General features: G+C 44.4%; 1 protein-coding gene across 2 annotated transcripts in view; it reads right to left on the minus strand.

The window, feature by feature from the left end:
* Window positions 1–864: 864 nt before the first annotated feature.
* The window catches only part of LOC123992583 (phosphatidylinositol 4,5-bisphosphate 3-kinase catalytic subunit beta isoform-like), an 87,184-nt gene continuing 68,035 nt past the window's right edge, over window positions 865–20,013 (minus strand). For both annotated transcript variants that reach the window (XM_046293839.1, XM_046293840.1), the window contains exons 7-24: window positions 18,346–18,513; window positions 16,755–16,844; window positions 16,353–16,604; window positions 16,114–16,210; window positions 15,130–15,260; window positions 14,986–15,036; window positions 12,377–12,565; window positions 11,946–12,067; window positions 11,684–11,827; window positions 7,929–8,028; window positions 7,297–7,493; window positions 7,028–7,137; window positions 6,752–6,830; window positions 5,872–6,039; window positions 4,149–4,272; window positions 3,898–4,043; window positions 3,665–3,797; window positions 865–3,257 (exon numbers count right to left, since the gene is read on the minus strand). In XM_046293839.1, coding sequence (XP_046149795.1) covers window positions 3,120–3,257; window positions 3,665–3,797; window positions 3,898–4,043; window positions 4,149–4,272; window positions 5,872–6,039; window positions 6,752–6,830; window positions 7,028–7,137; window positions 7,297–7,493; window positions 7,929–8,028; window positions 11,684–11,827; window positions 11,946–12,067; window positions 12,377–12,565; window positions 14,986–15,036; window positions 15,130–15,260; window positions 16,114–16,210; window positions 16,353–16,604; window positions 16,755–16,844; window positions 18,346–18,513 — 2,439 coding nt within the window. In that variant the 3' untranslated portion in view covers window positions 865–3,119. The remainder of the gene's footprint in view (window positions 3,258–3,664; window positions 3,798–3,897; window positions 4,044–4,148; window positions 4,273–5,871; window positions 6,040–6,751; window positions 6,831–7,027; window positions 7,138–7,296; window positions 7,494–7,928; window positions 8,029–11,683; window positions 11,828–11,945; window positions 12,068–12,376; window positions 12,566–14,985; window positions 15,037–15,129; window positions 15,261–16,113; window positions 16,211–16,352; window positions 16,605–16,754; window positions 16,845–18,345; window positions 18,514–20,013) is intronic.

The raw sequence follows: 20,013 nt of genomic DNA on the forward strand, positions 1-20,013 counted from the left end.
TGGAAAATGGTCTTTTACAGGACTTAGGGCCGTCAACAACTTGTTTGGCCTTCACTGACGTCAAGAGTGAACAGCTGTGTTTTGACGGTGAATACAGTACTGAGGAAGATTCAAACAGAGCGAATGGGTTCAACTGGGGTCTTCGTCATCATTCCCACTGGAAACACAAAGAGCAAGAGAAAAGAGTAGTTATTTCAACTGCAGACAGAGAATAGGGTACAAACACAAAATACTTGTTGTGTGGGAAGAAAATTGAATAGGGGAGGAAGGGTCAATTCCCCGTTTAAATTCAGAGTTCTTCAAGTAAACAACTGTTACCCAAGCTAGATTGCTGGGGAAATTATAAAATGGTAATCATTGCATAAATGCTCACAGACAAACAACAACCTATCAATCATGATATGTGCAGGTATTAACAACAGCTACATAGCACCGTGACCTACCTGTCATCTTCAAATCGAATCCTGTTAGCCGTTTACCCACAACCAAGTTCTATTCAGGATTCATATTCTGGCAATAAGGGTCATTGGCTACTCCACCATGTACTGCATCACCACCACCACATGACATCAGCAAAGAGGCATGTTGGTCCCCTCCAGCAGAGCAGAGATGGGCCCCGCAGTGGGCCTCCCTCCCTCCCTCCCTCCCTCACACAACCACAGTGGAAAGAATGGAGGATATCTTGGCCTGGAATCAATCTGAATTCATCACAGTATCCCAGGCACAGGGACCAAATCTTTGCTCGTCATTGTGCCCTGCAAAGTTGTAGTATATTTCCTGAACATCTAATTTGTTCACAGACACACTGGCACTGCAGTGATTGAACGAACAAACACAAACATGTATTACAAAAGGAAAATCCAGTTAGATGGAAAATAACTTTAATAAAACTCATATGAAAACAAAAAACAGTGAAAGCATAAAAGCTTGTACATTTAACCATATTCCGTGTCTGAGAGACTTAAGAAGGCTGGTGGGGAGAAATACAGCAGCAATACACATGAACCCACAGTGACAACCATTATAGCCTCAGGCATTAGGGCCCAAGGGTTCATTTACATCATCTAGACTCCTATACGGATATTGCACAAAATCAAAACAGAGAGCACCTCATGACAAAACCAGGAAGTAGCATTGAATCGCAGTGTTACACCCTCTGCTGGCAAACCCCTTCCATAGGTCTTAAACTCCGCCCAATTTGGCTGATCTAAAAAACAAATACACTGAAAAAGAAAGCGACACATTTTGCACAAAAACATTCCATTTCTGAACAGATTCTTTAACACAGTAAAAACAACCCTAAATCAACTGAAGGTTTTCTTTGTTTTGGTCCTAAAAGGCATTTTAGTAACATGCTTCGTTTATTCATTGTGGTTATTGTCATGTGAGCAGCTTGGTGCTTTGAAAGACTAGATCTGACATCCGTAGGCAAGTCTATGTCTAAGACCGAATCTCCATGGGGCCATGATAATGCCTCCATGGGGCCGTGATAATGCTTCCATGGGGCCGTGATAATGCTTCCACGGGGTCGTGATAATGCCTCCACGGGGCCGTGATAATGTCTCCACATGGCCGTGATAATGCCTCCACTGGGCCGTGATAATGCCTCCATGGGGTAGTGTGGTGATGACTCACCCATTGTGCCTGTTCTGTTTGTCCAACAACAACCATAACTTGATTAAATGGAACACAGGAATGTTACATCCACATTCCAAAGCAGGAACACAAAATTAAGTTGTAGAATTATTTTTTGCTCTCTCTTCCTTGTATTTCAAATGGTTCCAGTAATTGATGGTCTAATTCACCCCATTTCTCAATGGCTGAAGTTGCGTAACCGAATTGAACTGCCCCCCACTGGACACCTCTTCTCTAGAGCTAAACCACCAAATCAATGTTAACTCCAATGTTAATTAACTCAAATGTTTCCCTACAGTTTGTTTTACTCCAAGTAGGATAACAGCCTTCATGAGAAATACTGTAATATTGGTAACCATCTGGATATCACTGGGATAGTCTATTCAGTGTGGAGAGCATGTACGGCAAATCTGTGTATCCCAACACCGAGACACAGTGTCCTTTGCCCCAGCTTGCTGAGCACTGCTTTTCCAAAGTTGTGCTAACATTAGTGAGGGAAAGAGCTAGCTACTAGGAGGGGACAGCATAAGCGGAGTGTGGAAAGTTGTTGTTTAGCTATCTGCAAGAGACATCCAGAAAAATTTGGCCATGCAGCGTGTCTCTCTCTGTGTACACACACACACACACACACACACACACACACACACACACACACACACACACACACACACACACACACACACACACACACACACACACACACACACACACACACACACACACACACACACACACACACACATATATATATATAAATAAAAAGTAGTCTGGCACATATACATGTCCTATAGCATCTTAATTAATAACATCTTAAAATGGAAATTAAAAAAACATTTTTAAAAACTAAACAAATACAATCCTCTCGCAGTTTTTAGGCACACTTTCGAGATAAACTGGAGGCCTTGCGAGGAAAAGTCCAATAAGACGCACTTCCTCTGGCTATGTGCACGTTTTGGCGTCGTTTTAAGACACGGTGTGAGGCCGTGAGTGGGTGTGGTCAACCCTGACCTCTCCCTTTAGTTCAACACAAGGCAGATCAGAAGTCTTGCTAATAGGTGGGTGAAACCACCCCCGTCCCCTTCCTTCCTCATTGGTTCAGTCTAGTCCAGTCTTCAAGGGGGCAGTCCATTCACAACTCAGAGGGGGGGCTCTGACTCTCACTGAGCAGTGCAATACTCGCAACCACATTACCCACAAATATGTCACATGATCAGGGAGAGGCAATGGGACTGCTGGACTGGCTGGAGGCACACAGCAGCTTCAAAAGCCAGAGGAAATGCAAAGGGAGGGGGATTTAAGCCTGTAAGAGCATGTGTGTTTAAGATAGCCTTCTAGATTCCCTTCTTTGCGGCCCAGTCCTGTCTGGTCTTCACCCCTTAGCAACACCTACCCCCCCACTGTCACTGTTGTCCCAGCACTGGGTAGAACTCAGACCCTCCTGACCTTTAACATTTCACCCTCTAGCTCCAGGATGTCTGTCTGTTCTAGGAGCGGTTGTCCTTGACCACGTTGTGGGCCATCCAGTTGACTTTGGTGGTCCAGCTCTCTCTCAGCGCCTCGTCAAACTTTTGGCGGAACTGTTTCAGTGCCTCGTCGTCGGTCTTCCCCAGGGCCAGAGAGTCCTACAGGTGGAGAAGGGGGGTGAGGGGGATAGAGAGCCTTAACAACTACTCTTATTGCAGCATAACATAAATGATTTTGGACAGTACATTCCTGTAGCACATGTAAACTGTAGCCCATGTGAAGTGGCCAACTATGTACTGCATGTGTCTGTGTGTGTCTGTGTGTGTGTGTGTGTGTGTGTGTGTGTGTGTGTGTGTGTGTGTGTGTGTGTGTGTGTGTGTGTGTCTGTGTGTCTGTGTGTGTGTGTGTGTGTGTGTGTGTGTGTGTGTGTGTGTGTGTGTGTGTGTGTGTGTGTGTGTGTGTGTGTGTGTGTGTGTGTGTGTGTGTGTGTGTGTGTGTGTGTGTGTGTGTGTGTGTGTGTGTGTGTGTGTGTGTGTGTGTCTGTGTGTCTGTGTGTACGTCTTACCTTTAGGTACTGTATATCCTTGACAGAGGTGAGCTCGGGCAGTCCAGCAGTCAGCATGAGGGCAAACAGGGTGATGAAGAGGTTCCCATTCCGCCTCAGAATCAGGTAGGCTTGTTCACAGTAATTACGGAAACTAGGCACAACACACACATTCTGTTCACTATACACTCACTCAACTAGCACATAGATAAATGATTATCTGACCCAAGTAGTGAATGGGGACAGAAGCTCACCTGCCAAACTTCTCAGTGTTGCCCGTCTTTCCCTGTTGGATGACGTGGATGAAGTCATGGGTCAGGATGAAGGGGACGCGTTCCCTCTTGATGCCAAACTTGGACTTGAAGTTCCCCAGGATATGCCCAAAGTCTATGTGGAAGAGCTGAAAGACACACAGGATTTAAGAACTTGATTCTGAGCTCCATTAAAAGACCATAAATGAACCTCTGTGATTTAGCCTGTTGTAGAGGGGAGCACCTCAACCCACCTGTCCAGTGCTGCGAACCATGATATTGTCACTGTGGCGGTCACCTATCCCCAGGACGTAGGTGGCCACGCAGTAGCCTGCACATGACAGGGTGAACTCCTCGATCGCCTTCTCCAGAGCATCTCTGCATAGTACACAAACACAGAACAAAGTGTTGGCCAAGTGGGAGACTTCACTGGGTTTGCACCGCCAAAGCATAGCAGCTCACTAACATGTTGCCTGTTATATACATACAGAGCCTTCGGAAACAATTCAGACCCCTTGACTTATTCAACATTTTGTTAGGTTACTACAGCCTTATTCTAAAATTTAGATTTTTTATTTATTTTTAACATCATCAATCTACATACAATGCCCCATAATGACAAGGCAAAAACAGGTTTTTAGAAAAGGTATGACGCTACAATCTTGGCACACATGTACAGTATTTGTGGAGTTTCTCCCATTCTTCTCTGCAGATCCTCTCAAGCTCTGTCAGGTTGGATGGGGAACGTCGCTGCACAGCTATTTTCAGGTCTCTCCAGAGATGTTCGATCAGGTTTAAGTCCTGGCTTTGGCTGAGCCACTCAAGGACATTCAGAGACTTGTCCCGAAGCCACTCTTGTGTTGTCTTGGCTGTGTGCTTAGGGTTGGTGAACCATCGCCCCCAGTCTGAGGTCCTGAGATCTCTGGAGCCTCAATCCTGACTAGTCTCCCAGTCCCTGCTGCTGAAAAACATCCCTACAGCATGATGCTGCCACCACCATGCTTCACCGTAGGGATGGTGCCAGGTTTCCTCCAGACAAGATGCTTGGCATTAAGGCCAAAGAGTTCAATCTTGGTTTCATCAGACCAGATAATCTAATTTCTAATGTTCGGAGAGTCCTTTAGTTGCCTTTTGGCAAACTCCAAGCGGGCTGTCTTGTGCCTTTTACTGAGGAGTGGCTTCCGTCTGGCCATTCTACCATAAAGGCCTGATTGATCGAGTGCTGCAGAGATGGTTGTCCTTCTAGAAGGTTCTTCCATCTCCACAGATGAACTCTGGAGCTCTGACCAGAGTGACCATCGGGTTCTTGGTCTCCTCCCTGACCAAGACCCTTCTCCCCGATTGCTCAGTTTGGTCGGGTGGCCAGCTCTAGGAAGAGTCTTGATGGTTCCAAACTTCTTCCATTTAAGAATGATGGAGGCCACTGTGTTCTTTGGGACCTTCAATGCTGCAGACATTTTTTGGTACCCTTCCCCAGATCTGTGCCTCGACACAATCCTGTCTCGGGGGGCTACGTACAATTCCTTCGACCTCATGACTTGGTTTTTACTCTGACAACTGTGGCACCTTATATAGACAGGTGTGTGCCTTTCCAAATCATGTCCAATCAACTGAATTTACCACAGGTGGACTCCAATCAAGTTGTAGAAACATCTCAAGGATGATCAATGGAAACAGGATGCACGTGAGCTTAATTTCAAGTCTCATAGCAAAGGGTCTGAATACTTATGTAAATAAGGTATTTCTGTTTTTAATACATTTGCTAAAATTTCTAAAACCTGTTTTTGCTTTATCATTATGGGGTATTGTGTGTAGATTGATGAGAATATATATATATTTAAATCATTTTAGAATAAGGCATAACATAACATGACATAACATAGAAAAAGTTGAGGGGTCTGAATACTTTCCGAAGGCCCTGTATCTATGAAATATGTCAGTAATACACATGTTTTATATTAAAAAGTGCCGTCTTACCCAGAGTTCTTCTCTTTGAGCCAGTTAAGTAACGCATCCTTGTTGAAGGCTGCGGCGGCCGCCACGTTGCTGCTGGTCAGCTGGATGTTGGCGATGGTATCCGCCGACGACACCACCTCGATCAGCCCTGACCGGTCCCCAGTTGCTAGGCAACCGTAAGGTACAATTCTGCACAGACACGAGGAAACATTTTGTTCCAATTAATCATCATAAACACCATTGAGATGCATCCTATAATCCCCCCCCCCCCGTCTCGACACACGACCAGAATGTACGCATGATTACGCTCAAAAACACCACATCACAGCGGTTTCATTATCCTCACCATTATCATCATCTCTGCAGAGCTCCCTCCCTCCCTCTCCTCTCCTCTCCTCTCCTCTCCTCTCCTCTCCTCTCCTCTCCTCTCCTCTCTGAACCCTTGTCCCTGTAACCTAAAGGCCTGCCCCCAAGCTCAACTGTCAAAACAATCCCACACACTGCTCGGCTCCAGATGTGTGTGTCTGTGTGTGTTAGAGTATGAGAGCGAGCGCTAGTGTGTGTGGATTTGATTAGGATGAGAAGCAGGGTAGTGTGTGTGTGATGCTGGGGGTATGGATGTGGGGGGTTAGAGGTCAGGCTAGCTGGGGGTGATTTAGGGTCCCCCCCCAACACAGCTTCCTCTTCCCCACAGAGAGCAGGAACAAACAAGCCTGACTGACAGAGTCCGCCTGAGGAAACACACACACACACACACACACACACACACACACACACACACACACACACACACACACACACACACACACACACACACACACACACACACACACACACACACACACACACACACACACACACACACACACACACACACCTCTTATCATATTAATATACACACCTGAGGTCCAGATTGGCCTCCTTCCATAGCAGGTCCATCAACCTCAAGATCTGCAGTGTCAACATGTCTTGTCTCAGGTCTGGAGCGAAGTAGAGAGAACACAATTACAGTCTTTCATTCATCCTTCCATCTTCTTTCACCTTCCATAATACACATCCCTCCATCTTGACCTCACTATTCTTCCCTCTCACTCTCCTCCACTCCCTCTCTCCCCCTGAACTTTAGTGATCTTACATTTCCTCTGTTAGAGCCACCTCCCTCCCTCAGCCCTTGTACCGTCTCCGTTCTTGAAGATGATTCCCAGGGTGTCTCCCCCTAGAAGCTTGTTGTTGTAGACGATCCACAGAGGCTTCATCTTCGAGTCCATGTACCGACACTTCTCCACACTGGCAAGGGGGAGGAGGGGAAAGAGCAGGGAGGGGCGAGACAAATGAAAAGAGAAGAACAAGAAAAATAAAAAATGAGTCAAATCAAAGTCATCCAACCACATCCACTCCCAGATCACCCTCTCCACTCCCCTCTAACCTCTCCCCCCTGACCCTTACTTGATTCCAGAGAGCAGGACACTGGGGTTGAGAGGGGAGTGCAGGTCAGAGAGGGTCTCTGTGTAACCACTCTGTCTCAGACAAGTCATCATGGCCTCTTTGGTGAGCATGGCCTCCTTGGTCTTACTGCGTGCGTTCTTGATGGTGCCCAGCTTGATCAGCTCGTTCACAGACTTCAGCTTGCTCAGAGCCTCCACCTAGATGGAGAGAGGGGGCGTAATGTTGTTACAATGTGATGTAATAATGAAATAATGATTAAATTATACCACAGATGTATGCTGTATTTATGCACTATAATGCAATTGCCTTCCAAATATGACAAGGATGCTACGCATGACAGCATGGTCTTCCCGAAACATCCCACAGTGTGGTAGCTAACTCCAAAACAGGAAGGAGAGGGGATGGACAGGAAGTGGGAGGAAGCTGCCAACAGTGCAGATGTCTGGGCTAATACAGTAGAAGAGGTCAGAGGTTAGAGGTCAGGCTGCTGTCATCTGACTTCTTTATAAATAACCCCATTCTAAACTGACAGATGAAACTATAGAATTATAGGTGGTGACAGAAATAGATGTACTGTAGTGATTAACTCATGACTTAAGGTTGGAGTCAGGACATGTGTGTTGGGGTCCTACCTGTTTCTTCAGGACCTCAATGTGAGGGATGCTGCCACGACAGTAGGCCTCGAGGATGAGAGAGAACTGGACAGAGACGGCTGGCATGTGCATCTCTGACCTGCAGGGGGCAGCGCAGTCACCCTACAGTTACTCATACCTGGGGTTGGTTAACATACTTCACCTCACTGAAATTATACCATGAAAGAAATACAGCCTATATCTCTGAAGATGCATTTTTGTTCTTTGCACACATGCTCTTTCTTGCTTTTTCATGTACACAAGTCTCTCTCTTGCTTTTTCATGTACACAAGTCTCTCTCTTGCTTTTTCATGTACACAAGTCTCTCTCTTGCTTTTTCATGTACACAAGTCTCTCTCTTGCTTTTTCATGTACACAAGTCTCTCTCTTGCTTTTTCATGTACACAAGTCTCTCTCTTGCTTTTTCATGTACACAAGTCTCTCTCTTGCTTTTTCATGTACACAAGTCTCTCTTGCTTTTTCATGTACACAAGTCTCTTTCTTGCTTTTTCATGTACACAAGTCTCTCTTGCTTTTTCATGTACACAAGTCTCTTTCTTGCTTTTTCATGTACACAAGTCTCTCTTGCTTTTTCATGTACACAAGTCTCTTTCTTGCTTTTTCATGTACACAAGTCTCTTTCTTGCTTTTTCATGTACCCAAGTCTCTCTTGCTTTTTCATGTACACAAGTCTCTTTCTTGCTTTTTCATGTACACAAGTCTCTCTTGCTTTTTCATGTACACAAGTCTCTTTCTTGCTTTTTCATGTACCCAAGTCTCTCTTGCTTTTTCATGTACCCAAGTCTCTCTTGCTTTTTCATGTACACAAGTCTCTCTCTTGCTTTTTCATGTACACAAGTATCTCTTGCTTTTTCATGTACACAAGTCTCTCTCTTGCTTTTTCATGTACACAAGTCTCTCTCTTGCTTTTTCATGTACACAAGTCTCTCTCTTGCTTTTTCATGTACACAAGTCTCTCTCTTGCTTTTTCATGTACACAAGTCTCTCTCTTGCTTTTTCATGTACACAAGTCTCTCTCTGCTTTTTCATGTACACAAGTCTCTCTCTTGCTTTTTCATGTACACAAGTCTCTCTCTTGCTTTTCATGTACACAAGTCTCTCTCTTGCTTTTTCATGTACACAAGTCTCTCTCTTGCTTTTTCATGTACACAAGTCTCTCTCTTGCTTTTTCATGTACACAAGTCTCTCTCTTGCTTTTTCATGTACACAAGTCTCTCTCTTGCTTTTTCATGTACACAAGTCTCTCTCTTGCTTTTTCATGTACACAAGTCTCTCTCTTGCTTTTTCATGTACACAAGTCTCTCTTGCTTTTTCATGTACACAAGTCTCTTTCTTGCTTTTTCATGTACACAAGTCTCTCTTGCTTTTTCATGTACACAAGTCTCTTTCTTGCTTTTTCATGTACACAAGTCTCTCTTGCTTTTTCATGTACACAAGTCTCTTTCTTGCTTTTTCATGTACACAAGTCTCTTTCTTGCTTTTTCATGTACCCAAGTCTCTCTTGCTTTTTCATGTACACAAGTCTCTTTCTTGCTTTTTCATGTACACAAGTCTCTCTTGCTTTTTCATGTACACAAGTCTCTTTCTTGCTTTTTCATGTACCCAAGTCTCTCTTGCTTTTCATGTACCCAAGTCTCTCTTGCTTTTTCATGTACACAAGTCTCTCTCTTGCTTTTTCATGTACAAAGTATCTCTTGCTTTTTCATGTACACAAGTCTCTCTCTTGCTTTTTCATGTACACAAGTCTCTTTCTTGCTTTTTCATGTACACAAGTCTCTCTTGCTTTTTCATGTACACAAGTCTCTCTTGCTTTTTCATGTACACAAGTCTCTTTCTTGCTTTTTCATGTACACAAGTCTCTTTCTTGCTTTTTCATGTACACAAGTCTCTCTTGCTTTTTCATGTACACAAGTCTCTCTTGCTTTTTCATGTACACAAGTCTCTCTCTTGCTTTTTCATGCACACATGCTCTTTCTTGCTTTTTCATGTACACAAGTCTCTCTCTTGCTTATTCATGTACACAAGTCCCTCTCTTGGTACACAAGTCTCTCTCTTGCTTTTTCATGTACACAAGTCTCTCTTGCTTTTTCATGTACACAAGTCTCTCTTGCTTTTTCATGTACACAAGTCTCTTTCTTGCTTTTTCATGTACACAAGTCTCTTTCTTGCTTTTTCATGTACCCAAGTCTCTCTTGCTTTTTCATGTACACAAGTCTCTTTCTTGCTTTTTCATGTACACAAGTCTCTCTTGCTTTTTCATGTACACAAGTCTCTTTCTTGCTTTTTCATGTACCCAAGTCTCTCTTGCTTTTTCATGTACCCAAGTCTCTCTTGCTTTTTCATGTACACAAGTCTCTCTCTTGCTTTTTCATGTACACAAGTATCTCTTGCTTTTTCATGTACACAAGTCTCTCTCTTGCTTTTTCATGTACACAAGTCTCTTTCTTGCTTTTTCATGTACACAAGTCTCTCTTGCTTTTTCATGTACACAAGTCTCTTTCTTGCTTTTTCATGTACACAAGTCTCTTTCTTGCTTTTTCATGTACACAAGTCTCTCTTGCTTTTTCATGTACACAAGTCTCTCTTGCTTTTTCATGTACACAAGTCTCTCTCTTGCTTTTTCATGCACACATGCTCTTTCTTGCTTTTTCATGTACACAAGTCTCTCTCTTGCTTATTCATGTACACAAGTCCCTCTCTTGCTTTTTCATGTACACAAGTCTCTCTCTTGCTTTTTCATGTACACAAGTCTCTCTCTTGCTTTTTCATGTACACAAGTCTCTCTCTTGCTTATTCATGTACACAAGTCCCTCTCTTGCTTTTTCATGTACACAAGTCTCTCTCTTGCTTTTTCATGTACACAAGTCTCTCTCTTGCTTTTTCATGTACACAAGTCTCTTTCTTGCTTTTTCATGTACACAAGTCTCTCTTGCTTTTTCATGTACACAAGTCTCTCTTGCTTTTTCATGTACACAAGTCTCTTTCTTGCTTTTTCATGTACACAAGTCTCTTTCTTGCTTTTTCATGTACACAAGTCTCTCTTGCTTTTTCATGTACACAAGTCTCTCTTGCTTTTTCATGTACACAAGTCTCTCTCTTGCTTTTTCATGCACACATGCTCTTTCTTGCTTTTTCATGTACACAAGTCTCTCTCTTGCTTATTCATGTACACAAGTCCCTCTCTTGCTTTTTCATGTACACAAGTCTCTCTCTTGCTTTTTCATGTACACAAGTCTCTCTTGCTTTTTCATGTACACAAGTCCCTCTCTTGCTTTTTCATGTACACAAGTCTCTCTTGCCTTTTCATGTACACAAGTCTCTCTCTTGCCTTTTCATGTACACAAGTCTCTCTCTTGCTTTTTCATGTACACAAGTCTCTCTCTTGCTTTTTCATGTACACAAGTCTCTCTTGCCTTTTCATGTACACAAGTCTCTCTCTTGCTTTTTCATGTACACAAGTCTCTCTCTTGCCTTTTCATGTACACAAGTCTCTCTCTTGCTTTTTCATGTACCCAAGTCTCTCTCTTGCTTTTTCATGTACACAAGTCTCTCTCTTGCTTTTTCATGTACACAAGTCTCTCTCTTGCTTTTTCATGTACACAAGTCTCTCTCTTGCTTTTTCATGTACCCAAGTCTCTCTCTTGCTTTTTCATGTACACAAGTCTCTCTCTTGCTTTTTCATGTACACTAGTCTCTCTCTTGCTTTTTCATGTACACAAGTCTCTCTCGCTCACCTGAGATGCCAGAAGAGGAAGTGTCCTATGTTTCGGTTGCACTGAGCTCTGTTCAACAGGAAGCGGGTGAGCGCACAGTCATAGTAGGGTTCATAACGTAACACCTGGACCAGCTGGAGCAGGTACTGAGACAACTCCTCATCACTGGGGGGAGTGGGAATATGAAGTAGGAAGAGGGGGAGAGGAGGGAGAGAGGCAGTGAGTAAGTCATTACAACAGTAAGTGAACTAGGAATAGGTATGTGCGAGTGTGTGAGGAGTACCTCATATCCTTCAGGCAGCCCACAGCGTACTCTCTGACATACTGGTCTGGATAGTTAAAGTCGAGCAGCTCCAGAGCGTCCCTGGGACTCAGCTTGGGCCAGATCTGCAGCAAGGCCTGGAGCTGAGAGAGAGAGACATAGAGATCATTCACTATGCTTTATAACCAATACAGGAGCACAGCAGATCTTTGAAGGGGACTGATGAGGGAAATAGTGGTATGGGCTAGGGGTCCATTTAGGATCAGACCATTGAGGCACACTCAGACAACATTTTCATTGGACTGGAATGAATAGAATAGTTATTGCAATTGAGAAAGAATTGATTGTGTTAAAAAACACTGTCAATACACAGGCTAGATACATCTGGCACAGTATGAAAAGTTGCTCTGGATAAGAGTGTCTGCTAAATGACACAATGTAAATGTATGAACCTGGGCCATGTCCTCATGTTTGCTCCACTTGACGGAGAGCAGCAGTTTGGGCAGTGACTGGGGGAAGTTCTCCATGCAGTCGTAGCGTAGTGTCCAGATGAGGTCCTTCTCATTCTCACACAGCTGGGACAGAGGCTCCCTCTCCATGATCTCCTTCAGCTCGATGTGGAACTTCTTACCGCCTCGGCCCTGTGGGGAAACAGCAGTGGTGGTCAGTCACCACTAGGTGGCAGCAAATGGTAAGAAATCACACCATGTAAAGAGGAGTAGCACACTGCGCTAAAGGTAGAAGTTAAAATGTAATCAGAGAACACTGCAAGTAATCCTATCCCCCATTAGAGGGATAAAAATAGATCTGTACTTGCACGCAAGTTTTATTGCTTTATGGATCCACAAGAAACATTGTTAGGCAACACATAGAATAAGAGCTTGAAGCTTGAGACAGCAAGAAAACCTCCAACCTCCAACCCCCATCATACACCCCCCACCCCCTTGCAAGGGGCATGTTTTGGCAAGCCCCCTGCTTCACATAGCATTACATAACCATCTGTGTCCTGTCCCACAGGGTCTTTATGAGAGTTGATGTATGTGTGTGTGTGTGTGTGTGTGTGTGTGTGTGTGTGTGTGTGTGTGTGTGTGTGTGTGTGTGTGTGTGTGTGTGTGTGTGTGTGTGTGTGTGTGTGTGTGTGTGTGTGTGTGTGTGTGTGTGTGTGTGTGTGTGTGTGTGTGTGTGTGTGTGTGTACACAGTACCAGTCAAAAGTTTGGACACACCTACTCATTCAATGTTTTTTCTTTATTTAGACTATTTTCTACATTTTAGAATAATAGTGAAGACATCAAAACTACGAAATAAAATTTGGAATCATTCAGTAACCAAAAAAGTTGAAAAAAAATCAAAATATATTTGAGATTCTTCAAAGTAGCCATCATTTGCCTTGATGACAGCTTTGCACACTTTGGCATTCTTCCAGCTTCACCTGGAATGCTTTTCCAACAGTCTTGAAGGAGTTCCCACACATGCTGAGCACTTGTTGGCTGCTTTCCCTTCACTTTACGGTCCAACTCATCCCAAATCATCATTGGGTTGAGGTCAGGTGATTGTGGAGGCCAGGTCATCTGATGCAGCACTCCATCACTCTCCTTGGTCAAATAGCCCTTACACAGCCTGGAGGTGTGTTGGGTCATTGTCCTGTTGAAAAACAAATGATAGTCCCCCTAAGAGCAAACCAGATGGGACAGTGTATCACTGTAGAATGCTGTGGTAGCCATGTTGGTTAAATGTGCCTTGAATTCTAAATAAATCACAGACAGTGTCACCGGCAAAGCACCCCCGTATCCATGAGTCACGGTGGAACCACACATGCGGATATCATCTGTTCATCTACTCTGCCTCACAAAGACACGACGGTTGGAACCAGAAATCTCAAATTTGGACTCATCAGACCAAAGGAGAGATTTCCACAGGTCTAATGTCCATTGCTTGTGTTTCTTGGCCCAAGCAAGTCTCTTCTTATTATTGGTGTCTTTTAGTAGTGGTTTCTTTGCAGCAATTTGACCATGAAGGCCTGATTCACACAGTCTCCTCTGAATAGTTGATGTTGAGACATGTCTGTTACTTGAACTCTGAAGCATTTATTTGGGGGTAACTCTGGGTCTTCCTTTCCTGTGGCGGTCCTCATGAGAGCTAGTTTCATTATAGCGCTTGATAGTATTTGCGACTGCAGTTGAAAAAACATTCAAAGTGCTTGACATTTTCCGTATTGACTGACCTTCATGTCTTAAAGTAATGGTGGACTGCTGTTTCTCTTTGCTTATTCGAGCTGTTCTTGCCATAATATGGACTTGGTCTTTTACCAAATAGGGTTATCTTCTGTATATCCCCCTACCTTGTCACAACATAACAGATTGGCTGAAACACATTAAGAAGGAAATACATTCCACAAATCAACTTTTAACAAGGAACACCTGTTAATTAAAATGCATTCCGGGGGACTACCTCAGGAAGCTGGTTGAGAAAATGCCAAGAGTTTACAAAGCTGTCATCAAGGCAAAGGCTGGCTACTTTGAAGAATGTCAACATGAATGTTACAACATGATTCCATGTGTGTTATTTCATAGTTTTGATGTCTTCACTATTATTCTACAATGTAGAAAATAGTAAAAATTAGTTAGTTAGTTAGTTAGGTAGGTTAGGTAGGTATATGTGTGTGTGTGTGTGTGTGTGTGTGTGTGTGTGTGTGTGTGTGTGTGTGTGTGTGTGTGTGTGTGTGTGTGTGTGTGTGTGTGTGTGTGTGTGTGTGTGTGTGTGTGTGTGTGTGTGTGTGTGTGTGTGTGTAACAGCAGGTCTGATCTTAGCCTCGGAGAGACACATTGTGGCAGTGCACCATCCTGCCAACATCACCCTGGATCAGAATCAGGACTGACTGGGTTGCCCTGGAAACCAGTCACAGCAATTTCCTCCCTCCCCTCTGACACATTTGGTGTCTGTATTTCTGTCCTAGAAATGCCTGCTGCTCTGGAGTAGAAGGGGTGCTTGTGCGATGGACGGACTGCGTAGATGTTTAAGAGTGTTTGTGTGTGTTTGAGTGGTTGGAACTCACGACAGTACCATGGTCGAGCAATCGCTTGACCCAGCGATTTCTGCAGCTTTCTCCAGAATCTGCAGGAGTAGATCACACACATCCGTATCAGTGGTAGAAATGGTTCATAACTACAACCATGTTTGAATACGTCACGGTGTGTGTGTCCTCACCTTGTCGAAGGGGGGGAATAGGATGGGGTGAGGGTTGTAGTCAGGGAGGTGGATGTGGAGTGCTGTACAATTCTCAGTGTACGGGTTGGTCTGGATGGTTCCTATGGGGTTCAGCATCTCTTCAAGTTCATCTGGAGGACACAGACAAATTACTCATACACTAACATTTTGTGTATAAGTATGTAGGTGAGTTTCAGAAGTGTGTGTGTAGGTGTGAACATGTATAGGTTAATTAAAGTGTTTGTAAAGTGCATGAAGGTGTGTGTGTGTATAGGTTAATTAAAGTGTTTGTAAAGTGCATGAGGGTGTGTGTGTGTGTGTGTATAGGTTAATTAAAGTGTTTGTGAAGTGCATGAAGGTGTGTGTGTGTATAGGTTAATTAAAGTGTTTGTAAAGTGCATGAGGGTGTGTGTGTGTGTGTGTATAGGTTAATTAAAGTGTTTGTGAAGTGCATGAGGGTGTGTGTGTGTAGGTTAATTCAAGTGTTTGTAAAGTGCATGAAGGTGTGTGTAGGTGTGTATAGGTTAATTAAAGTGTTTGTAAAGTGCATGAGGATGTGTGTGTGTATAGGTTAATTAAAGTGTTTGTAAAGTGCATGAGGGTGTGTGTGTGTGTATAGGTTTATTAAAGTGTTTGTAAAGTGCATGAAGGTGTGTGTATAGGTTAATTAAAGTGTTTGTAAAGTGCATGGAGGTGTGTGTATAGGTTAATTAAAGTGTTTGTAAAGTGCATGAAGGTGTGTGTGTATAGGTTAATTAAAGTGTTTGTAAAGTGCATGAAGGTGTGTGTGTATAGGTTAATTAAAGTGTTTGTAAAGTGCATGAAGGTGTGTGTGTATAGGTTAATTAAAGTGTTTGTAAAGTGCATGAAGGTGTGTGTGTATAGGTTAATTAAAGTGTTTGTAAAGTGCATGAAGGTGTGTGTGTATAGGTTAATTAAAGTGTTTGTAAAGTGCATGAAGGTGTGTGTGTGTGTGTGTGTCACCAGGAAAGGAAGACCAGCTGTGAAGGATGATATCTCCAGTCTTCAGCTGTCCTTTATAGTCAAACACCATGGTGTTCACCCAGGCTACAGGGTAGTGCTGCAGTGAGACAGAGAGAGAGAGACAGAGAGAGAGAGACAGAAAGCACGAGAGAGGGGACAGAGATGCATATTAAATGTCTCTGTGTGTGTGTGTGTGTGTGTGTGTGTGTGAGTATGCCTGTGCTTTGTGTTTGACATACCACTTTGCCAGCTTTGCGGATGGTCTGGTACTTGTTGATGTGGGCGTTCTTGGTGGACTTCTGCTTCTTGACCTTGTCCATGACGGCGTAGACGGCGAAGCAGAGGCGGGCCATGCGCGGCAGGTCGCTCACAGTGATGTCGAACTCTAGCGTGAGGTTCCACACGTGTTCCGAGCGTCCACTGCTCTCGCTGCTCACCGCCGGCTTGCATAACAACTCTGTGCCGTGGAACAAGCCTGCACGCACCTGGACCTGGGGGGGGCGACAAGGGGTTCACCAGAATACGGTGATCGTGAGAGATAACAGTGTTCTACTGACTATGGGTTATAAATACATCCTAGTGCAAACACCAAAGATGCAACAAAAATTCCAGGTTTGCAAGTTCACATCATCAGTGGTTACCTTGGCGGTCTCCTCAGCGTTCACCTTGCTGCCTTTGATTAGGACAATCTTAAACGGGGTGGACACCTCCCATACACACGTATTCACTTGCTACAAAGGTCAAAGAACAGAAGAGTAACAGAAGAAAGAGAAGAAGAGGAACGAGGAAAGAAGGAGAGGACAAGAGGACAGAGAAGGAGAGGAACAGAGGGAAGAGAGGACAGAGAAGGAGAGGAACAGAGGAAGAGAGGACAGAGAAGGAGAGGAACAGAGGGAATAGAAGAGGAACAGAGGGAAGAGGAGAGGAACAGAGGGAAGAGAGGACAGAGAAGGAGAGGAACAGAGGACAGAGAAGGAGAGGAACAGAGGGAATAGAAGAGGAACAGAGGGAAGAGGAGAGGAACAGAGGGAAGAGAGGACAGAGAAGGAGAGGAACAGAGGGAAGAGTAGAGGAACAGAGGGAAGAGAGGACAGAGAAGGAGAGGAACAGAGGACAGAGAAGGAGAGGAACAGAGGGAAGAGAAGAGGAACAGAGGGAATAGAAGAGGAACAGAGGAACAGAGGGAAGAGGAGAGGAACAGAGGGGAGGAGGAAATATTTTCATGAGTACGCAAGGAGAACATCACTTACTGTAGGAATAACACACACACTGAAGGTTGGGCGAGTCAAACTGTTGTCAAGCAGAGTAGATTTACGAGGGTCAGCACAGCAGGAAAAACACTCCACATGACTGGCCCTCAGCTACAGCCCACAAACATGAATAAGCAGCACACTTCCTGCTGTCCACTAGCTCTCTCTCTGTGTGTGTGTGTGTGTGTGTGTGTGTGTGTGTGTGTGTGTGTGTGTGTGTGTGTGTGTGTGTGTGTGTGTGTGTGTGTGTGTGTGTGTGTGTGTAAAGAACACACACACACAGAGAGAGCTAGTGGACAGCGTAAGTGTAAACGAGTGCGTTTTTGAATGCAAAAATGTGTACTGTATGTCAGTGTTTGTGCATTTAGGTCAGTGTCTATGTGACAGAGGAGTGCATGTATATGTTTGTAATGTCTGATTACAGTACACCACCACAAGAACAGCCTGTCCTTCTCTCAACCTCTCCTCACTACCTAGAACAAAGCTCTACTGGAGAGCTGCTGGGTAAACAGGCTTGTTGTGCTTGAAGCCCTACTTCAAGCGTCCAACTACCACAAGACATCACTGTTTGACCGCCATCTTTCTTCTTTTCAGATCAGTGCAGATGCAGTCTTGTTGATGTTGACATTTAGTTGTGATGATTGACATTTGAAGTGCTAATGATTGTCATGTGTGTCATTTACTGTTAGATGTCACCTGTCACCGTGGGATGTAGTCGTCATGGTACTGTGCAATTAAGCCCTAATGAGCAATTCAACTGCACCTGACCTTTAGGACCAGGCGAAACGTCATAAAAGACTCACTAACACATACCTGCACCCACACACCCACACACACACACACACACACACACACACACACACACACACACACACACACACACACACACACACACACACACACACACACACACACACACACACACACACACACACACACACACACACACACACACACGGCACAGAGAAAGAGTGTAACTGACCGAGGGTCCCCTCCTCTTAGGGGGCAGGGGTAAGGGGGGGTTGGAGCTCTTTCGGTTGACAACAGCTCCGATGGCCGAGATCTCCTTCTCGAACATGGCCTGGACAGTGCTGACCTGGACCAGGGTCAGGTGGGGACACTCCTTAGCCTGGAGACAAGCTTTGATGTACTGGGACAGAGAAGAGAAGAGAGGAGTTAATACAGAGTACCATTCTTTATGCCGTCTGTATCCAAATGTACATTTTAGGGTTGAGTGCCTTGCTAGATTTTCACCTAGTCGGCTCGGGGAATTGGAACCAGAAACCTTTCGGTTACTGGCCCAACGCTCTTAACCGCTAGGCTACCTGCCACCTCTTACAAATGTGAATGGCGCGCACACAAACACCACACACCCACACACCCAAACAGAGATACATCACACAAGTCCATATGTTCTGAGGAGAGGACAGAAGAGGGAGAGGAGAGTACACACACTGAGGGATGAGAGGTCAAAGAGAGGAAATCAGACAGATGGAAGGTAGCCCACATCTAATGTATAGACATGACCTATGTAGATCAGACGGTTCCTGGTTCTAAACACTTTTCCGTGAACGAGAATAAATGGGTCCGGACCCATTTCTGCAGGGCGTAATGGTCAGAGTCTGTTTCATCACACGCACACACACACACACAGAAACACACACACACACTCATACACATATGGATTCAGTCATACACATCTACCAGGTTTGAGAGTAACAGTAATGTGTTCGAGGAAGACAGTGTTATTAATGAGGCATTATTAGGACATCAGTCAAATTACTGTTTCTGGATCACTGAGTCTTGTTTATGGCTAAACACAAGGAGTTCTCTTTCAAGTTTTCATTTCGGTATTCCACTTATGGAATACGTCCCCAGCGTATTCGTCCCCAGCGTATTCGTCCCCATCGTATTCGTCCCCAGCGTATTCGTCCCCATCGTATTCGTCCCCAGCGTATTCGTCCCCATCGTATTCGTCCCCATCGTATTCGTCCCCAGCGTATTCGTCCCCATCGTATTCGTCCCCAGCGTATTCGTCCCCATCGTATTCGTCCCCAGCGTATTCGTCCCCATCGTATTCGTCCCCAGCGTATTCGTCCCCATCGTATTCGTCAGAAGCCTTTACAACACTACCCCAGCCATGGTTGAGCAGCGTCTGAGCCATTCAAACACCTCTTCTCGCTTTTCATCAGAAAGCTTACCTCGACACAACTGCATTTTCCAGAACTAGCTAAACTGTCCACAGATGTGAGCTTACAATTCGCTCGCCAGGCTCTATTCTCAGGACTGTGCGGTGGTGACAATTTTCCTTTTCCTTCACCATAGAGGACAATTATTATTATATACAATTATTCACTAGCTCGCGTCTGTGGTTTTACTTAGACAAGAAAAGTTTTTACTACCGACACCAAGCTATCTTTTGTAACCTGTTGTTTCAGAAACAGTATCCGGACATCACAAGTGCCAGCGTCAGAGATAACCCACTAAATCACTAGCTATCGGACTAGCCTACCACGCTTGTTTTTTCCTGACAGCTAAAAACATAGGATCTAAGCTATGGTAACAAAAACATCTCCCTCCCCAAACGAGGAGAAGCACCCGGCATGAATCTGCTCCTGTGGAAACAAGATATCGGCCAAAGACACCCACA

The sequence above is a fragment of the Oncorhynchus gorbuscha genome, linkage group LG13, assembly GCF_021184085.1.
Source record: "Oncorhynchus gorbuscha isolate QuinsamMale2020 ecotype Even-year linkage group LG13, OgorEven_v1.0, whole genome shotgun sequence".
In the NCBI taxonomy this organism is placed as follows: domain Eukaryota; kingdom Metazoa; phylum Chordata; class Actinopteri; order Salmoniformes; family Salmonidae; genus Oncorhynchus; species Oncorhynchus gorbuscha.